Here is a 19,741-nt window from a genome sequence, read left to right as displayed (position 1 = left end):
ACAAGGCAAATTTTCCAGATCGTGAATCATTCCTGTAGCTCTTCTCGGAGTCCTCTCAAATTTGTCAACTTTCTTTTTAAAGTCTGCACCCCACAATGGGACGTACCATCCAGTAACAGTCTCACCAATGCTGTATACAGTGGTAATCACGCTTCCCTACTGCTCGATATTCCTCTGCTTATACCTCCAAGGAGAATAGAGAGCTCCCACCTTGATCTCATGCAGCATGGGGAATCTAATGATTATATATTAGTCTTACTATTCATATTGCAATTTCTCCCAAAGGCCTAGGATGGATGCACATTATGCCAGGCACTGCACAAGTAACAAGAAACACTCCCTGTCCCAAACAGCTTACAATCTATTTAAAGACAAACAACAAGTATCTGTAACAAATTGAGGTCACAGAGGAAGCAAGAAGAGGGTAGCAGCAAAAGGGACAGAACGTTACACAGACTCACTGCAGGCACACTTAGGGTCTGAGTGATGTCAGTTATCCCTGCTAGCCACCTGCCCAGCCATTACCATTAGGACAGGGTTCTGGTTTTACAGATTAGTTTGGGGGGGGGGGGGTGTTTCATGCATAAGGGCAGGCATGGAAGAAAACAGTACTGAAGTGCCACAGGCCCACAGAACTACAAAGGGCTATTTGGGAAGCAGCCACTGTACTGGCCCTTTACAAGGGGCTTGGACTTCCAGGGTGTGTGTTTCTTACATTGTCCCTGCTTAATACCATCACTGTTTAGATGTGCCAATACCAGCTGTGAAGTTCCGTTCTTTTCTATTCAGGTTCTTATACAGCGCTCATCACTGTGGTACCTGAATGTTCATGCTTCAGAGTTTGGCGCTCAGGTTTCAGCTGGCCACCTTCAGGGACAGGAAGGGATTCCTCCTCCCACCCCATCCCCATCGTAATCTGGCAGGTTTTTTAATCTCTTTCCTATGAACCATCAGGAGTGGCCACGGCTGGAGATGGGACACTGGATGGGGAGGGCCAGGGCTCTGAGGTGGCACCGAGCATTCTCCCTCAGGGGCTTAGCTGACTGGTTTTTGCTCACATGCACAGGATTTAACTGATTGCCATATATGGGGTTGGAAAAGAATTTTCCCCCAGGTCAGATAAGCAATGATCTTGGGGGTGGTGGGAGATTCGCGTTACTTTGCAGCATGTCACTTGCCAGGATTATCTGTGTGTAGCTCATGTAATCATTCCCCTGCCATTGCTGGGGCCTGGAGTGCTGGTGCACCTTGGTCCCTCCTATTCTCGGTGGGTCTCATTTCCATTGTTGGGTTTAGTGTGCGGGTGCTGGGTGATGGCTAGTGCTACACAGAAGGTCAGACTAGATGATCTAATGGTCCATTTTAGCCTCAAACTCTATGATTCTATCATTCTATGCCTTCCAGAAGTTAGTTGTTCAGTGAGGTGAAAGGGCTGTTGTGTGATAAAGGTCACGCAGCTGCCCCAGCCATACAGGGCCCTCCTTACCCCTGCAGACACTGTCCCTGACTGCTCACTGGTTGTCTCTTCCGTGAAGATGAACTGTACCTGCTCTCCAGGATGGCTTCCTCCACGTGAGTGCTCTTCTCAGAGGCAGGGCCCCCTAGAGAGTTCTGGCTCATAGCTGACAGGAATTTGAGCAACAACTTGGTGCTCTCGGTCTTTCCAGCTCCACTTTCTCCGCTGTTAAGGAACAGACATGATACATTCACAAACCCAGAACAGAGCAAGTGACATTCTCCATTCTCCCTGGGTGGGACAAAGTGGGTAAGGAATGGTGTCCCTAGCCTCTGTTTGTCAGAGGGTGGAGATGGATGGCAGGAGAGAGATCACTTGATCATTGCCTGTTAGGTTCACTCCCTCTGGGGCACCTGGCATTGGTCACTGTCGGTAGACAGGATATTGGGCTGGATGGACCTTTGGTCTGACCCAGTACGGCCATTCTTATGTAAGTGGTCTGTAGGACCAAATGTGGGGCATCTCCACTACTGCAGGCGTAGGAGAGACAAGGGGTAGGAACACAGGTGCCATCGTACACAGGATGGTGGGAGTGGGGAGTGTAATACAACTAGGGGGTTAGCTGTATGTTTAGTCTCTAACCTGATCAGAACACACTGGCTGTCGTGACGCTTCCACAAGCAGCAGTAACACTCATTAGCAGTGGCAAAGATATGGGGCGGCAGCTCACCCAGGTGATGCCGTCTGTACAGGTCCATGGCACTCGCACTGTACAGACCAGAGATGGGTTTGTATGGATTTACCGATGCCAAGATGGAACCAATGTTCGTCTGCGGGAGAAAATAAAATATAGTGAGAAAATCAAGTACCAGAAAAGACACCGACAAGCCAGGACTCTGGAATGATTAATGGTGGGAGTGGGTGAGCCTGAGAGAAGCCACAGAGCCAAAGCCAATGGCCTCCCAATACAGGGAGGAGGAGAGGAAACAGACCCTGAGGGGAGGGTGCTGCAAAGTCAGGGGTGGGGGGAAGGAGGAGCTACAATTTTACTGCTCCGCAACAAAATATTTTTGTTTGGCTTGTTGTAAAGCTTTTATTTAAAGTATTTCAAAATATGGGGCCAGATCCTCCCCTGAACGCACCTGCTTTGCCTGCACTTGCTCCTGACAAATGGAATCAAAACCAAAAGGTGATTTAGAACAACCTTTGCCACTCCCCCACCCAGATCCTGTGCTGAGTGAAGATTACCTGGACCTGTCTAGCCCATAGAACAATAATGCCAGAGTGACACACCCTGTCCCCAATCCATGCAAATCAATAATAAAGCCCAAGCACAGCCATTCCTATCCCTGCATAACTCCTTGCCCTCTGTGCATTCCTCCTGCTCTTCCTGTACTGTGGTTTCTCATTTTGGGCTGCACGCCCCCAATTCCAAACATCCACATCTTCAGCTCAGGTGTAACCAATGAATTTCTCACAGTGCTGCTGGTGGTACATTTTGCCACCAGAGGACAGCATTCCACATCACTGCCAAACAACAAACTGCAGACACCAGGAGTTACGTAAACCCAAGAGCAATCCGTGGTTTCTCCCTGCTGCATGTAACATGTGACAGGTTTCAGAGTCGCAGCCGTGTTAGTGTGTATCCGCAAAAAGAACAGGAGTACTTGTGGCACCTTAGAGACTAACAAATTTATTTGAGCATAAGCTTTCGTGGGCTACAGCCCACTTCAGCGGATGCATAGAATGGAACATATAGTGAGGAGATGGAGGCGACCGTGGTCCTGAGTGAGTAAGTCGGGGAGGAGAGGTAACATGACCGGTGCATCCACCAACAGCTCCGGTAGCGTGGTGTACCAATGTTGTCGAGGCCATGCTGGAGCTATCAGAATTACCTTTGCCCCCTCCCTGCGGACCTTGAGCAGGACCTTGTGCATGAGAGGGAACGGGGGAAAGGCGTAGAGCAGGCGACCTCTCCAGGGTAGCAGGAATGCGTCCATGAGGGAGCCTGGGCTGCCACCCTGGAAGGAGCAGAACATTGGGCACTTCCTGTTGCGTTGGGTGGCGAACAGGTTGACCTGGGGAAACTCCCACCTTTGAAAATGAGGTGTATGACATCCAGCCGGATGGACACCCGTGTGTGCGGAAGGACCTGCTGAGGCCGTCCGCCAGCGTGTTCTGAACTCCTGGTAGATATGATGCTTCCAAGTGACTGGAGTGGGCTGTGCAGAACTCCCAGAGCCAGTGGGCCTCCGGGCATAGGAGAGAGGAACGGGCTCCACCCTGATTGTGGATGTAAAACAAGGGGGTGGTGGTGTCCATTAGAACCACTGCGCACTGGCCTTGCAGTCGGGCCTGGAAGGCCTGGCAAGCAAGGAGCACCACCCTCAGCTCCTTGATGTTGATATGTAGGGAGAGCTCGTCCTGTGATCACAGGCCCTGTGTCTGGAGGTCCCCCAGATGCTACCCCCATCCCAGAGCCGACACATCTGTAACCAGGGACAAGGAAGGCTAAGGGTTGTGGAAGGGGACTCCTCTGCACACCACTTGGGGGTCGAGCCACCAGTGGAGGGACGTGAGGACCTGCCCTGTTACCGTGACCACTGAATTCAAGCTGTTGCGCCCCAGGCAGCAGGCTGATGGGAGCCGTGCCTGCAGCGGTCTGAGCCGGAGCCTGGTGTGCCGGGTCACGTAAGTGCAAGCAGCCATGTGGCCGAGAGGACTCAGGCATTCCTTGCTGTTGTGGTTGGGAATTGCTGGGGGCTTTGAATTATGTCCGTGATGGCTCGGAATAGGGTCTCTGGCAGAAGAGCTCGCGCCTGAACCGAGTCTAACACTGCCCCAATGAATTCTATTCTCTGGGTCGGTTCCAAGGTCAACTTCCCCAAGTTGAGGAGGAGACCCAGCCGCTTGAACGTGCACCCGACCAAGCGGATTTGGGACTGCACCTGTGCCCTGGTGCAGCCCCTGAGCAGCCAGTCGACGAGGTAGGTATACCTGCACCTGCTGGTGACAGAGGAAAGCAGCCACGACCGACATGCACTTGGTGAACACCCGGGAGGCTGTTGAGAGGCCAAATGATAGGACAGGGAATTGGTAATACTTGTGGTTGACCACAAAGCATAGGAAGCGCAGGTGTGCGGGGCAAATCGCTATATGGAAGTATACGTCTTTCATGTCAATGGCGGCATACGAGTCTCCTGGATCCAGGGAGGGGATAATGGTGCCCAGGGAGACCATGAGGAACTTCCAACTTTACCATGAACTTGTTGAGTCTGCACAGATTTAGATTGGGTCTGAGACGCCCTTTGGGATTAGGAAGTATCAGGAGTAGAATCCCTTGCCCCTTATCTCCTCAGGAACCTCCTCCACTGCTCCCATGGCGAGGAGCGCCTGCACCTCCTGGATAAGGAGTTGCTCGTGAGGGGTCCCTGAAGAGGGACTGGGAAGGAGGGTAGGAGCAGAACTGAAGAGAGTATTCCTCTTCCATCATGCAGCAGACTCAGTGGTCTGAGGTTATTTGGGACCAAGCACAGTAGAAGTGGTGATACCGGAGAACAATGTATGTGCCACCGAGTACATAGTGTACAGTGAGGCCTGAAAAGAGGTCCATGCCACTGCCTTGCCCTCCTCCACTATGGCTCCAAACTCCTCCCTGGACTCAGTTGGCACAAGCTCCTTGAACTTGAGCATAGAGTTCCAGGAGTTGAAGTTATACCAGCTGGTTGGCAATCCTGAGTTGGAGCCCCCCCACGTTGAGTACACTTTACATCTGAACAAGTCCAGGTGTTTGGTCTCCTTGGACTTGGGCGCTGGGGCTTAAGGTTAGAGGGCAGAAAAAGAGGCACTGGGTTTTCACTGGAGTTTCTTTAAACTCTCTACTCCTGGGGGAATTTGTGTGTGTGTCCATATTGTTACAGACATCCTTGCTGACATGTATTTTGAATTAAATTACCAAAATAATTGTAACTGGCGTGATTATGTAGTATTATTTTAACAAATAAAATTAGCAGAATTTTAAAATATTGTGCATAGAATTTTTCATTTTTTGGTGCAGAATGCCCCCGGGAGTAATAGCAGTGCTGTCACTTCTCCGCATGTTGTGTTTATTTATGTGTCTGATAATTTTGTTCCTTACTAAAGTTTCAACCAATCTGCCTGGTACAGAAGTTAGACTTACTGGCCTGTAATTGCCAGGATTGCCTCTGGAGCCTTTTTAAAAAATCCGGCATTATATTAGTTACCTTCCAATCATCTTCTATAGAGGCTGATTTAAGCAACAGGTTACATGCCAGAGTTAGCAGTTCTGCAATTTCATCTTTGAGTTCCTTCAGAACTCTGGGGTGATGAGTTTAAATACTGTTTAATTTACCAATTTGTTCCAAAACCTCCTCTACTGGCACCTCAGTCTGGGGCAGGTCCTCAAAACTGTCACCTACAAAAAATGGCTTGGGTATGGGGATCTCCCCCACGTCCTCTGCAGTGAAGACTGATGCAAAGAATTATTTTAGCTTCTCAGCAACAACTTTGTCTTCCTTGGGTGCTCCTTTAGCACCTCAATTTTCCAGTGGCTCCACTGACTGGTTGGCAGCTTCCTGCTTCTGATGGACTTTAAAAAATTGCTGTTAAGTTTCTGTGGTTTTAGCTAGTTGCTCTTCAAATTCTTTCTTGGCCTGCCTTATAGTTTTACAGTTGACTTGCCATAGTTTATGTTCCTTTCTATTTTCCTTGGTAGGACTCGACTTCCAATTTGTAATAGGATGCCTTTTTGCTTCCAAATGCCTCTTTTACCCTGCTGTTTAGCCATAGTGGCATTTTTTTGGTCCTCTTACTGTTTTGTTTTGTTTAGAGTACACATTTACTTTGAGACTTTACTATAGTATTTTTAAATATTCTCCATGCAGTTTTTAGGCATTTCATCCTTGTGACTGTTCCACTTAATTTCTATTTAACTAGCTTCCTCATTTTTGTGTAGTTCCCCTTTTGGAAGTTACATGTTAATGTAATAGATTAATGAGGTATGAAGAAACCTATTAGAATTCTTTGAGGGTGTCAATAAACATGTGGAGAAGGCTGATCCAGTCCATATAGTATACCTGGACTTTCAGAAACCCTTTGACAAGGTCCCTTACCAAAAGCTCTTAAGCAAAGTAAGCAGTCATAGGATAAGAAGGAAGGTCCTCATGGATCAGTAACTGATTAAAAGATAGGAAACAAAGGGCAGGAATAAATAGCCAGTTTTCAGAATAGACAGAGGTAAATAGTGGGGTCCCCCAGAGATCTGTACTGGGACCTGTGCTGTTGAACATAGTCTTTATCTGGAAAAAGGGGTGAAATAGTGAGGCAGCAAAATTTGCAGGTGATACAAATTTACGCAAGGTAGTTAAGTCCAAAGGTGACTGCAAAGAGTCGCAGACTGATCTCACAAAACTGGGTAAGTTGGCAACAAAATGACAGATGAAACTCGGTGTTGATAAGTTACTCCTGAGGGCATTCTGCACCAAAAAATTAAAAATACTGCGCACAGTATTTTAAAATTCTGCAAATTTTATTTGTCAAATAAATGTGGAGGCTCCAGCATGGCATTGGGGAGCACAAGCCACTGGCTGAACAGAGGTGGGAGATCACTGAGCAGTTCCCCCCGGCACACAGACTCAGCGGTGAGGCTGCACCCAACCCTAACTCAGCGCAAGGACCGGGCCTGCCCCAGAAACATCCTAGAGCCCTGCCCCTCTGTGCCAGGTGTGGGCAGGCAGGCTCAGCAAGGCAGGATCCAAGTGTGGAGGGGCTTAGTGAGGGGAAGATCCAGACAGGGCCGTCCCTAGCTATACTGGGGCCCTATGCAGCCCCCTACGTGGGGGTGGGGGGGAAGAGAGGCAGGCTTCTGTAGGGAGGTGCGGGGGTGCGGGCCCCAGGCCTCTACGGGGGGGGGGGGGCCTGGCTTGGGGCACGGGGGGGGAAACCACCCCCCAGCATTCACCAGCAGCGTGGCTGGGGCTGGGTCGCTGGCGCTGCACTCTCGCCACCGGTGAGTGCAGCCCCCGCCCTGCTGCAGAGCTCAGGGGAGTGGGGGTGGGGCTGGGTAGGGGCGGAAAGAGGCAGGGTGGGGGCAGAGCAGGGGCGGGGGTTTTGGGGAAGGGGTGGAGTGGGGGCGGGGCTGGGCAGGGGCGGGAAGAGGCAGGGTGGGGGCAGAGCAGGGGCGGGGGTTTTGGGGAAGGGGCGGAGTGGGGGCGGGGCTGGGCAGGGGCGGGGGTTTTGGGGAAGGGGCGGAGTGGGGGCGGGGCTGGGCAGGGGCGGGAAGAGGCAGGGTGGGGGCAGAGCAGGGGCGGGGGTTTTGGGGAAGGGGCGGAGTGGGGGCGGGGCTGGGCAGGGGCGGGAAGAGGCAGGGTGGGGGCAGAGCAGGGGCGGGGGTTTTGGGGAAGTGGGTGGGATGGAGGCGGAGCAGGGGCAGAGCCCTGGGGAAGAGCCAGAGCAGGGGCTGGAGCAGCACACAGCTGTGCAGGGCACCCCAAATTTCCTGGTGCCCTACGCAGCTGCGTACTTTGCGTATGGGTAAGGACGGCCCTGGATCCAGATGTGAGTTGAGAGGGTTCTGTGTGGGGCAATCTGGGTGCGGGCAGCTCAGTGGGGGATCTGGATGCACATGGGCTTGTTGAGGGGTTCTAGGTGCAATGGTAATGGGACACTGCAGGGGGGTCCAGGTGAAGGTGCTTGGGGCTCAGCAGGGGGGTCTGGGTGTGGGGGGGGATAGAGCTCAGTGGGGGGTCTGGATGTGGGGAGCTTAGTGGGGGCGGGGTCTAGATGCTGGGGGAGTGTAGCTCAGTGGGGCGGGGATCCAAGTGCAAGTGGTTCGTTGGGTGGTCCAGATGCAGGGGGAGTGGGGCTCATCAGGGGGGTTCTGACTGCAGGGGTGGGGTGAGGGTCGGCGGGAGGGTCTGGGTATGAGGGGGTCTGGATACATGGGGGTTGGGCGGATGGTGGAGCAGTTCCCAGTACAGTCATCCCTCCCCCTGGCAGCTGAGAAGTGATGGGTGTAGGAAGCACGGGGGGAGGGGGGGCAGTTTGCAAAGCTTCCTACAACCAGGGGAGAAATCTTGGGGTGGGTCTGATAGCTCTGGACGTTTGCAGGGGAAGAGGAAGTCCTGTCCTCCCCATCCCAGCCAAGACTAGCAGCTAAGCCCAGCACAGGGTAGGAGTCACCAGCCAGGTCTTCCCCAGTCCCGACCCCCTGCCCCAGGAGTGATTTACCTCTCTGCCGGCTGTCCTAGATCTATCTGTTGTTTCCTGTGATCCTGGGGCTTGGACTCTCAAGTGAGTCACCCCGCTTCCTCTGGTCAGTTTGGGACTATGATGAGGTAATGCTCACCTGACTCTGAAGGGGGGGGGGGGGGCAAAGCCAAGAGGAAAGAAAGAACATGATAAAAGGGAGAAATGGTTGCCATGCTCTCTCTCTCTCTTCCAGCTCCATCTACAGACACCACCACCAAGCGACTAAAGCGCTGATCAAAGGGGAGAGTCTGGCTGAAGGGCAATCAGCCAGCCTGTGATGAGACGCATCTAAGTTTGTAAGGACACTGAAAGTGTTAAGACCAGCTTAGAATGTGTTTTGCTTTTATTTCATTTGACTAAACCTGACTTGTTGTGCTTTGACTTATAATCACTTAAAACCTATCTTTGTAGTTAGATTTATTTGTTTATTCTACCTGAAGCAGTGCGTTTGGATTGAAGCATGTCAGAGACCCCCCTTGGGATAACAAGACAGGTGCATATCAATTTCTTTGTTAAATTGACAAACGCATATGCCCACTGCAAGCTTATAACTGGACACTGCAAGATGGAGGTTCCTAGGGTTGTGTCTGGGACCAGAGATACTGGCTAGTGTCATTCGGTTGCAAGTATCTGGGAGCAGCTTACATGCCAGAGGCTGTGCGTGAACAGCCCAGGAGTGGGGGTTCTCACAGCAGAGCAGGGTAAGGCTGGCTCCCAGAGTCAAGGATTGGAGTGACCGAGCAGATCACCGGTCCAGATAATATGAGAGGGGAACATCACACGCAGTAATTTAGTTAGCTAATTCCCTGGGTGCATGTCTGCTGGACTGTCTGGTTTATGAGGCTTATTTGTGTTTTAATTAGCCAAGTATTTCTTGACCTCCTCTCAATTGACAGTTATTTTAACAAGATCTTTCTTCTGGTTGAAAAGGTATTTAGTATCTCAACTATTTCTGAAACATCATTAATTGCATCCCTTGCCTCTTACAATCCCCCTCTCATATACCAGGCATAACCCTGGGAACCAGAACAGAGAAATGATACTGGAGAATGAGATACGGCAGAGGATGAACAAGAGGAAGAGTCAGACGATCAGAGTTATGAGGAGAGGGTTAGGGAACAAGGTTGCTATTTTTATGATTTAAGTGATGTCAGTGTGCCTGACACTACTCAAAGCACAAACAGAAAATGAAGAGAGGCCCTGCCTCAAAGGTCTTAAAGAATACAGAAAAGGAAACGGAGGGGATGTGGTCAAGAAGTGAAGGCGATTGGCAAAGAGCTGCTCAAGAGGGTAAAAGGCTGTAAACTAAAAGGGCAGGAAGGGTGGGGGAGACAAGAGCTGCCAGAGAAAGGTCTCTGCACAGAGAATACCTTGTGTGGGACTGGGTCCCAAAGCCAGCAAGACAAGCACAATGCAAGACAGTAGGTAGAGAGGCCACTGTATCATGAGAGACAGAATTTGCAGCCTCCTTCAGATCCCAATACAGACAGGCAACTTTCCAGAAACCAGGTCACTTAATTGATCATTTACTGGACTACAAGGTGAATACAGTCTTGTTGCCTTAGTGACAGTTGCTAGGCAACACATTTGGAGATTCACATTTTACTGTCACACTCTGAAGAGCTTTGGGCACAGGTAAAGCACAGTGAGCCCCTTTCAATCTCTCTTCCTTAAACCCTAAAGGAGTCTCCTCAAAAGCATATTCACCCCATCCTGCACCTCTTGTCCTGTGTGGGGGTCACTCCTGGAAACTCCTTGGCTGGAGGTGCACCAGAGAACTCCATCCCACAGGGTTTAAAAGGAAATTCAGAAATCATATCTATGTGGCAGGGGCTTTGTGTAGTCATCTGGGAGAGGGACCAGAGCCAGCCCATAACAGACATTACAGAACAGTAAGGGGGCAGAGTCTGGCAATAGTTGCTGTTTCTTGGTTCTTTTCAATGATGGATCATATCTGCCCAAGTTACTTGAGATACTTGGGCCACAACCTATGTTCACCATTAAGAAAGGATGGGTTACTCACCTGGTCATAATTTGAACTATTTGAAATTTATTTTCCCTATGGTTAGTGCACTTCAGGTTACATATCTGCTCCATGCACCTAGGTCTAGAGATTTTTCCCTAGCCGTGTCTGTGTGGCCCACCCAAACACCCCTACTTTTCTTGGGCTCCACACCAAAGAAATAAAGGGGGCTGCCAGATTGCCACCATCTTAGTTCTTTCTCTACCACTAACTCCCAGTAGAGGAAAACCAGGCAGTGGGGAAGGAAGGCAGGTAGTGCACTACACATAGGAACAACACATCTCAAAAACCTCAAACTACTACAAGGTGAGTAACCCAGCCTTCTTTGAGTGACTGTCCCTATGTGTCAGATCCCTAAGAGGCCCCCTCAAGGATTGAACTCACAACCCTGGGTTTAGCAGGCCAATGCTCAAACCACTGAGCTATCCCTCCCCCCTAGCAGTGTCTTTATAAGGAGGTGGGGGCTGGAGTCCTACGACACAACAGATTGCAGAGCCGCCCTGCCCAGAGGAGCATCAGTAGCAGCTACTTGCACCAGTGCACAATGAAGGTGTGACTGGAACTCCAAATTGCTGTTCTACAGAAGTCAGCAACAGGGACATAGGGATTTCTCAAAGGGAAACAATCAATGCCGCCTGAATTCTAATCAAATGAGTTTTCATGCTGCCCTCAAAGGAAATGTTAATCTCATAGCAGAGTTGGATGCACCTTGAGATCCATTTCACAGAATCATAGAACTGTAATGGACCTTGAGAGGTCATCTAGTCCAGTCCCCTGCACTCAAGGCAGGACTGGGGATTATCAAGACAGTCTTTGGGAGGAAATGGCCTCTCCCCTTGCATACATTCCATGAATGAGGCAAAGAGTCTAGGGGCCTTTCAAAAGGATTTCATTTTTTCCAAGTAGCTTGCAAGAGCCCTATGCATGTCCAATGAGTGCCACCTCTCCACTGCTAGAATGAGGTTTAGGGTAAAATATTGGAAGAGGGATACTTTGGTTGATGTGCTAGTCTGACACCACCTTAGGGATGAACTTAGGCTGTAACCTCATAGATATCCTATCCCTGTGGGAAACTGTATGGGGAAGCGTCAGCCACAATCATCCTTAGCTCCCCAATTCTTCTGACCGACATAACAGTGACCAAAAATATTAGCTTCACAGAAAGATGTAGTAGAGAGCGGGATGCCTGGGGCTCAAATGGAAACTAAGTGAGAACTGATAAAACAAGGTTCAAGTCCTGGAGTGGTACCAATTTTGCCAACACAGAGAAGACTTAAATCATGCCCTTCAGGAACTGGGCAGTGAGTGGGTGTGAAAAAACAGAGTAGGTGTCTACAGGGGGATGAAACACACTGACAGCCATCAGGTGTACTCCGAGGGAGCCAACAGATAGCCCCCAGGATTTTAAGGACCAAAGGCAGTCCAATATATCTGGAAACTTAGCCCGTAAAGGGGAAATTCCTTGTCGGTTAAACCCAAACATAAACCCATTCCACTCTGCTTCATAATATTTCTTGGTCATAGGTGCCAACTCCGTGGGTGCTCCGGGGCTGGAGCACCCACGGGGAAAAATTGGTGGGTGCTCTGCACCCACTGTCAGCTCCCCAGCCTGCCCCCACCCCAGCTCACCTCCACCTCCTCCCCTGAGTGCCCCACGGCCCCGCTTCTCCCCCTAGCTCCCAGCGCTGGCCGCCGGAAAACAGCTGTTTTGCGGCAGCCAGCACTGGGAGCTAGGAGGGGGAACGCAGCGCGCTCGGGGAAGAGGCGGGGCCAGGATGGGGATTTGGGGAAGGAGTCCAATGGGGCAGGGAGGGGGTGAAGTTGGGGCGGGGACTTTGGGGAAGGGGTAGGAATGGGAGCGGGGCAGGGGCAGAGGGGCGTTGAGCATCCACTGGCGCCGAGAAAAGTTGGTGCCTATGATCTTGGTAGCGTTCTTTCTACTGCTGTTCAGGATGCCCTTGACATTAATCGAACAGGGCCTCTCTAACTTGGCATCCATCCAAGTACCATACCCTCAGGTGAAGCATGGCTGGGTTGGGAGGGCAAGTCCATCCTTCATCCTGGGTTGTCTCTGATGACTACACTCGGTGGCTGCTCATACCACCTCCAAGTTGGGAGGTGGGTGGGAGAATAAGTACTCTGACCCTTTTGGCGGTATGAAATACCTTTTTCCAGCCCACTTGGACACTGACGGAATCAAGGCAGCCCTGGCATGTTTGAGGATGACATCATTAATAGGAAGCACCACTCCAATCGGACACGAGCCATGCAAAATGTCTGACAGCTTGTGTGGTACTTCCTGGACCTCTTCCAGGGGAATCTGAAGTGACCTTGACACTCTCTAGTCAGTCCTAGAAGGTCTTAGTATCCCCAGGGTTTGGCAGGGAAGTTGGAATCACCGCCTCACACAGGGAAAAAGAGGACAATGCCACAGGGATAGCCTTTCCTGCGCCTGTTGCTCTTCTTTCTCATGTTGCTGGAGTTGTGGCTCTAGAGTTGGTTGAGGAAGCTCCTCCTCTAACCTGGGAACCCCAGAACTTCTTTGATCCCTTGTGTCATGAGGTGGGTATACTGGGTGGTAGTCTCGTAGAACTTCCGGAATTGAGGTACTGCCACTGCGGGCTCTCATAACCCCTTGGCACTGAGCCCCAAGGTGCTGGGCACCAGTGGTAAAGGGCAGCAGATGTTCTCTAGTATGAGAGTTCTGAGACTCTCTGGAGACTCCCAATGTTTCTGTCTGGGATGAATCTTCTCCCTGGGGCATAGTCTGGGTCCAGATGTATGCCATAGTCCTCTTCCAACTCAGAAGATTCTGATCCCAGATCTGGGAGTGGGGAGGGTCCTTTGGTACCAGAAGGAGCAGTGATGACCTGCCTCTACTTGCTGATGGTACTGGAGACAGTCTGGCTCGATTCCTACCTGTGGAAAGAGATGGAGAGGAGTACCTTCGAAATATCAGTGCCAGCTGGGGTCCCAGGGTCAGGCAATGAGGCCTGGAGAAGAGTGGTGACTCCAGGTCCAAGAGCAACAGAAGGTCTTCCAGAGCTGAGAAGCGAACCAGAGAAGATGGAGACATCTCCACAGCTCAGATCACTGAAGAGTGCACCGGATCCAGTGGCACTGAAGAGGGATTTGGTGCTGAAGAAGCAGTCCCAGTACCAGACAGTGCTGCAATTTTGGCCTTCAAAGAAGTCCTGGTCCAGTCCTTTCTAGTACTGGACAGTCCCACTCTGGAGAATGAAGCTCCTAATGACTTGGTATGAGATGGGGACTCCTGCCTCTTGTTAGAGGGCTTGAACAGGGAACCGTCCCTCTTGTTCTTTTGGAAGCATTTATATCTCCCTTCCCCATCTGCCCTGGCTCTGATCTCCAGAGTCTCTCTGAGCCAGAGGTGGGACCAAGGTCTTGAAGCCACCCAGAACCAAAGAAGAAGAGTAGGCACTCCTACCTTCTTCAGGATGACGTATGGGGGAGGGGAGTCTCCCCAGTCAGAAGTTGTTCCCGCTTTCATGGTTTCTTCTATGAGGGACTTTCAGAGCCAAAACTCCCTGGACTGCGTAGTTCTATTTGGGAAGGACCTGCAGATACTGCGTGTCCCCCAGGTAGTACAGACAGGCATCGTGGTAGTCTGTGACTGGGAAGAGCTTGTGGCATGCATCGCAACTCACTCCCCGCAACCGTTGGAGGGTTAGGCTGGAAGGCGTGCAGCAACAGCTTCCCCTCCACAAGGGGGGTTCCAAATAAGGAACCGAACCCCGAAACCAGGGGTAGTCAATAGGCAGATCGTGGGCCAAATCTGGACCGCCAGATGCTTTTGAATGAATCCCAAAATCTATTTACTTACTTATTATTGTTGATTTTTTTATTATTATTTTCTCTGGAGTCTGGACCTTGACAATAAATAATTGACTATCTCTGCCATAAGCTATCCCCTAACTAACCATACTATTGAGCTAGCTAATTAAGAAGTTTTAAAAAACATTAAAAAAATATTCATAGAAAAGCTGAAGTCAGCACAAGCACTGAAGCTCCATCTTAGAACGCGAGTGGTAAGAAGGAACAAAGATAGCAGTCCGGCAGCCCCCTTTCTTCCTTTGGTGCAGAGCATGAGGAGAGGACGGGGTGGATGTGCAGACCACATGGACACTGATAAGGGAAAATCTCCAGTCCTTAGCGCATGGAGTACATATGCAACATGAAGTGCACTACACATAGGGACAATCACTTGAAGAACCACCACACACCCTCTAATCCTTACTGGCCATTTGATCAACCTATAACCTCTGGCCCAACCGTGTTCAGATCAGCAAGAGCTGGGAATTCGGGGGACACAGGGAATATAATGTCATAAATTCAGCTGCTAATATGAAAATAAGTAAAGAAGAGAAACAGCCCTGCAAAACCATTCCAAAGCCAAGAACGGAATAGCCACAAACAGGGACTTTTCTTTCTTACCAAAAGGAGGGTAAGCCCCTCTTTTGAAGCAGGGGCTCTACAGGGGTTTAAGGCCGGGGGGGGAGACAAGAGAAACCTAGGATTCAATGGAAATGCAGAGGAAAGGGAATTCCCCGTTTATCCACGGGGAACAGTCCCTGTAGCTCAGGGGACATTGTTCAAATCAATATTCTATATGTAAGTTGGCAGCTCCAGAAGATAAACAGAGGGCATCAGCCAGCATGGACTTCTCCCAGCTTAGACACTTACATATATGCTGTCCTGTTGGTAGCGCTGATGCAGGTTGAGCAGAATAGCAGCCTCATGCAGGTCTCCCAGCATGGACATGTCTTCCACCCCCTCCACACTAGTCTGGTGCATTGGCAAGACCTTCTCCCTGGATAAGGAAGCCTGTGGGTAGCAGAATACCTGGAGAGAAAGGGAAAGGGACCAGTAACAACTGAAAAGAGAATCACTGACCACAGCTTTACCCCACGGCACTTATTAATGATCAGAGGTGGAACATGACACAGGGTGGATATCTGCTGTTTGGGTTTATTTGCACAGCTTCCTACACTCCTCTCCTATCTGGATGAGCCCTCTGGAGAGAACATTGGGAGCATGCAGACTTCCTCCACTCCAGATTTGTTCTCTCCACCTTCAGTACTGCCTGAGAGAAGCTGGACTCACAGAGCAAAACGCTGTCACCCTGAGAGTTAAAAAAGGTAACATGGAGCCCACATCTGGGGGAGATGCCTAGATACCATGATGATGAGTGTGGAATAAGAACCTAAGCACAAGATAATAGATTTGTACATGTGCACTTGATGTATGTTTCAGAATGTATTTCCATCCTTACTCTGCACATTCTCAGAGGCCTGGACTACATCTCTGAAGAGAGTGAAAAGCAGAAGCCCGACCAAAAAGACATGCTCTTCTCCTTTTATTTTAAAGATCATGTTTTATAAGCAAATCTCTTGTTGTGTGTTTGCACATGATTTTTGAAGTCACAGGTTTACAATGGCTGTCAATTCTTCTCAGCTCTGAGGCACATCCTCTTCTCTCTGTCCCTATAGCTAAAAACCTTGCCCAAGTTGCATTGGCCTGTTTTGCTGACACATCATAATGCAGGCTGTCCCCCAGATAAACTACTTAAACTGGAGTTAGAACTGGAGGTACACATCAGTACCTTGAGTCTGAAGGGAATGACGCTGAGGCCCACCCTGGCATATTCTGAACATGCAGCCAGTGGCCTCACTGCCCCTCCTCTCCAGGGTGGATACAAATTGTTGTTGTTTTTTTAAATAAAATTTAAAAATCTGATTTTTTATTTAAATCAAATATTTTTAAAACAAAGTATTGATAATTAAAACTGAAATTGAGCACTTATGTTAAAGCCTAAACATATTATAATCTATAACAATCATTTAAATTAAATACAAAAAATAACACCAAGTGGTATGTTTGCTTCCAAGTTTTAAAGAAAGCCAAACCACTGAAATAGTAGAAGTCACTGGCAAAGCACTTAGAGCCAGAATTTGTTAAAGCTTTTTAACACCAGTAGCCTCTTGTATAGGTGCAGAGAGAATATTTTCTTCATTTCAGTTTATTCAACTAGTTCAGTTCAATGACGACTTCGTTCAAAGTAAAGAAACCAACTGGAAATGATAAAAGCAGGAAATCTTGTTTTCCTCTTCCAATCGATCAAGGAAAACTAGATGTGAGAGGATAAGATCTACTCATTCTAAATTCTTGAAAGACATGGAGACGAGAAACTACCAGCTGAATTTATTAGCTACAGATAATACTTCCTTTGCTTAATAAATCAGTTAGTTTTAAATGCAAAATGTAATAGATTTTTTTATATGTATCCAGTACATTTAAAGTTGTTTTTTTAATGCTGTTTTGCATTTTTAATTGAATTTGAATTTCCATCCAAATAGAACTTGATACAAATCAGAAATAAAGAATTAATCTAGTAAATAAGAAATGCATCACTCACCATTTTCTAACCTAAAACATGTAAAAATTAAGAATGAATACATGTAAGTTAAACTATACAATTGCTTAAATAAATGCATATAGATATGCATAGCCTCCAGGTTAGCAAAAAGAAGCAGTAAATTTAGTATATATTCTATATTTAGTTGCCAACCAACATGTTTTAATAGTTATTAACTAATGAGAATCAACCTTACTTTAGAAAAAAATAACTAAAATGTACAAATGAAAATTAAAATTGATTTAAATCATGATTAAAATCAGGGATTTAAATTTTACATTTGATTTAACTCACTCAACGCTGCTGCTCTCATAAATCCCTGTACCACTTTAAGCTTGCAAATACTATGGAGCAGTGGCTGGGAAACAAAGCAGGGGAAAGGAGGCAAGATAAAAAGGTACAGGTGTGATCTCTCCTCACACCTACCTCACCATCACTTAGAGGAGAGGAAAGTGATCAGGAACAGTCAGCATGGATTCACCAAGGGCAAGTCATGCCTGACTAACCTAATTGCCTTCTATGAGGAGATAACTGGCTCTGTGGATGAGGGGAAAGCAGTGGATGTGTTATTCCTTGACTTTAGCAAAGCTTTTGAAACAGTCTCCAACAGTATTCTTGCCAGCAAGTTAAAGAATGGGCTGGATGAATGGACTATAAGGTGGATAGAAAGCTGGCTAGATCATCAGGCTCAACGGGTAGTGATCAACAGCTCCATGTCTAGTTGGGAGCCGGTATCAAGTGGAGTGCCCCAGGGGTCGGTCCTGGGGCCAGTTTTGTTCAGTATCTTCATTAATGATCTGGAGGATGGCGTGGACTGCACCCTCAGCAAGTTTGCAGATGACACTAAACTGGGAGGAGTGGTAGATATGCAGGATACAGAGGGACCTAGACAAATTAGAGGATTGGGCCAAAAGAAATCTGATGAGATTCAACAAGGACAAGTGCAAAGTCCTGCACTTAGGACGGAAGAATCCCTGCACTGCTACAGACTAGGGACCGAATGGCTAGGAAGCAGTTCTGCAGAAAACGACCTACGGGTTACGATGGCCGAGAAGCTGGATATGATTCAACAGTGTGCCCTTGGTGCCAAGAAGGCTAATGGCATTTTGGGCTGTATAAGTAGGGGCATTGCCAGCAGATCGAGGGACGTGATCGTTCCCCTCTATTCGACATTGGTGAGGCCTCATCTGGAGTACTGTGTCCCGTTTTGGGCCCCACACTACAAGGAGGATGTGGAAAAATTGGAAAGAGTCCAGCAGAGGACAACAAAAATGATTAGGGGGCTGGAGCACATGACTTATGAGGAGAGGTTGAGGGAACTGGGATTGTTTAGTCTGCAGAAGAGAAGAATGAGGGGGGATTTGATAGCTGCTTTCAACTACCTGAAAGGGGGTTCCAAAGAGGATGGATCTAGACTATTCTCAGTGGTGACAGATGACAAAACAAGGAGCAATGGTCTCAAGTTGCAGTGGGGGAGGTTTGGGTTGGATATTAGGAAAAACTTTTTCACAAGGAGGGTGGTGAAGCACTGGAATGGGTTACCCAGGGAGGTGGTGGAATCTCCTTCCTTAGAAGTTTTTAAAGTCAGGCTTGACAAAGCCCTGACTGGAATGATTTAGTTGGGAATTGGTCCTGCTTTGAGCAGGGGGTTGGACTAGATACCTCCTGAGGTCCCTTCCAACCCTGATATTCTATGATTCTATGATCACCCCCTATGCCTCAGCACCCCAGGGACCCATCATCCATTCCAGTGGCCAGGCTGAGCAATCGCAGGAGACACCCTACAGCCCACTGCATGTGTGAGAAGGGAGGCTCCAGGCATGAATGTCCTGAGAGATGTCTGACCCTTGCCAGCCCTGATATCAGATCCTAAATAGATACAGTTTATGGGGAAATGAATTTGACAGGAAGCAGGATTGTTATTCACTGAGAAAAGTTAAAAATAAATAAATAACCACACAACCTAGAAAGTGACTAAGAGGAAAGTCTCTTCAGACAATCAGCTGTCAGTAAAATTATTTTTTACAGAGCCCAAAAACAAACTTGGTTCTTCACATAGTCCTGTAGAAAGTCAAAGTCCCTGACACAAAACTCTTGCTTCGGGTCTAATATTACCTGTGACACAATGAGATGGTCACAAACAATAAGGAGGAAGAGATGAAGTAGCATTAAAATCACTCAGTGATTCAGTATGAGCATTAGCCTTCAGAAGAAAACAAAATATCCGTAAATCTGAACACTGCTGAGACTGCTGCATGTAACAGAAAAGTCAGGTTAGGGAGGTTTTGGTTTGCTTGCTTCTTGTAGGCAAATGTTAGAAGGGATGATTTAAAGTATGAGGTCATGAATTTTAGGGAGGGGTAACCAGAAAGGACTACTATGTCATCTAGTCTGACTTCCTGCATAGAACAGGCCACAGAATTTCACCCAGGAACTGCTGCAGCGAGTCCTGTCTGGTGGTTGAACAAGAGTCTCTCCCTTAGAAAAGCATCCAGGATTGATTTCAAGATTTCAAATAATGGAGAATCTACAACGTTCCTTGGTGATCTGGTCCAAC

At 48.6% G+C, this 19,741-nt stretch overlaps 1 protein-coding gene across 1 annotated transcript in view; it reads right to left on the bottom strand.

Moving 5' to 3' along the window:
• The window catches only part of LOC101952950 (unconventional myosin-X-like), a 235,305-nt gene that overhangs the window by 160,610 nt on the left and 54,954 nt on the right, over positions 1 to 19,741 (bottom strand). The window contains exons 3-5 of the mRNA XM_065561329.1: positions 15,453 to 15,611; positions 2,099 to 2,286; positions 1,547 to 1,681 (exon numbers count right to left, since the gene is read on the bottom strand). Coding sequence (XP_065417401.1) covers positions 1,547 to 1,681; positions 2,099 to 2,286; positions 15,453 to 15,611 — 482 coding nt within the window. The remainder of the gene's footprint in view (positions 1 to 1,546; positions 1,682 to 2,098; positions 2,287 to 15,452; positions 15,612 to 19,741) is intronic.

This window comes from Chrysemys picta, chromosome 11, assembly GCF_011386835.1.
Source record: "Chrysemys picta bellii isolate R12L10 chromosome 11, ASM1138683v2, whole genome shotgun sequence".
NCBI classification, from domain to species: Eukaryota; Metazoa; Chordata; order Testudines; family Emydidae; genus Chrysemys; species Chrysemys picta.
The sequence above is the reverse complement of the archived record's forward strand: the minus strand, read 5'-3'. Positions and strand labels throughout refer to the sequence as shown.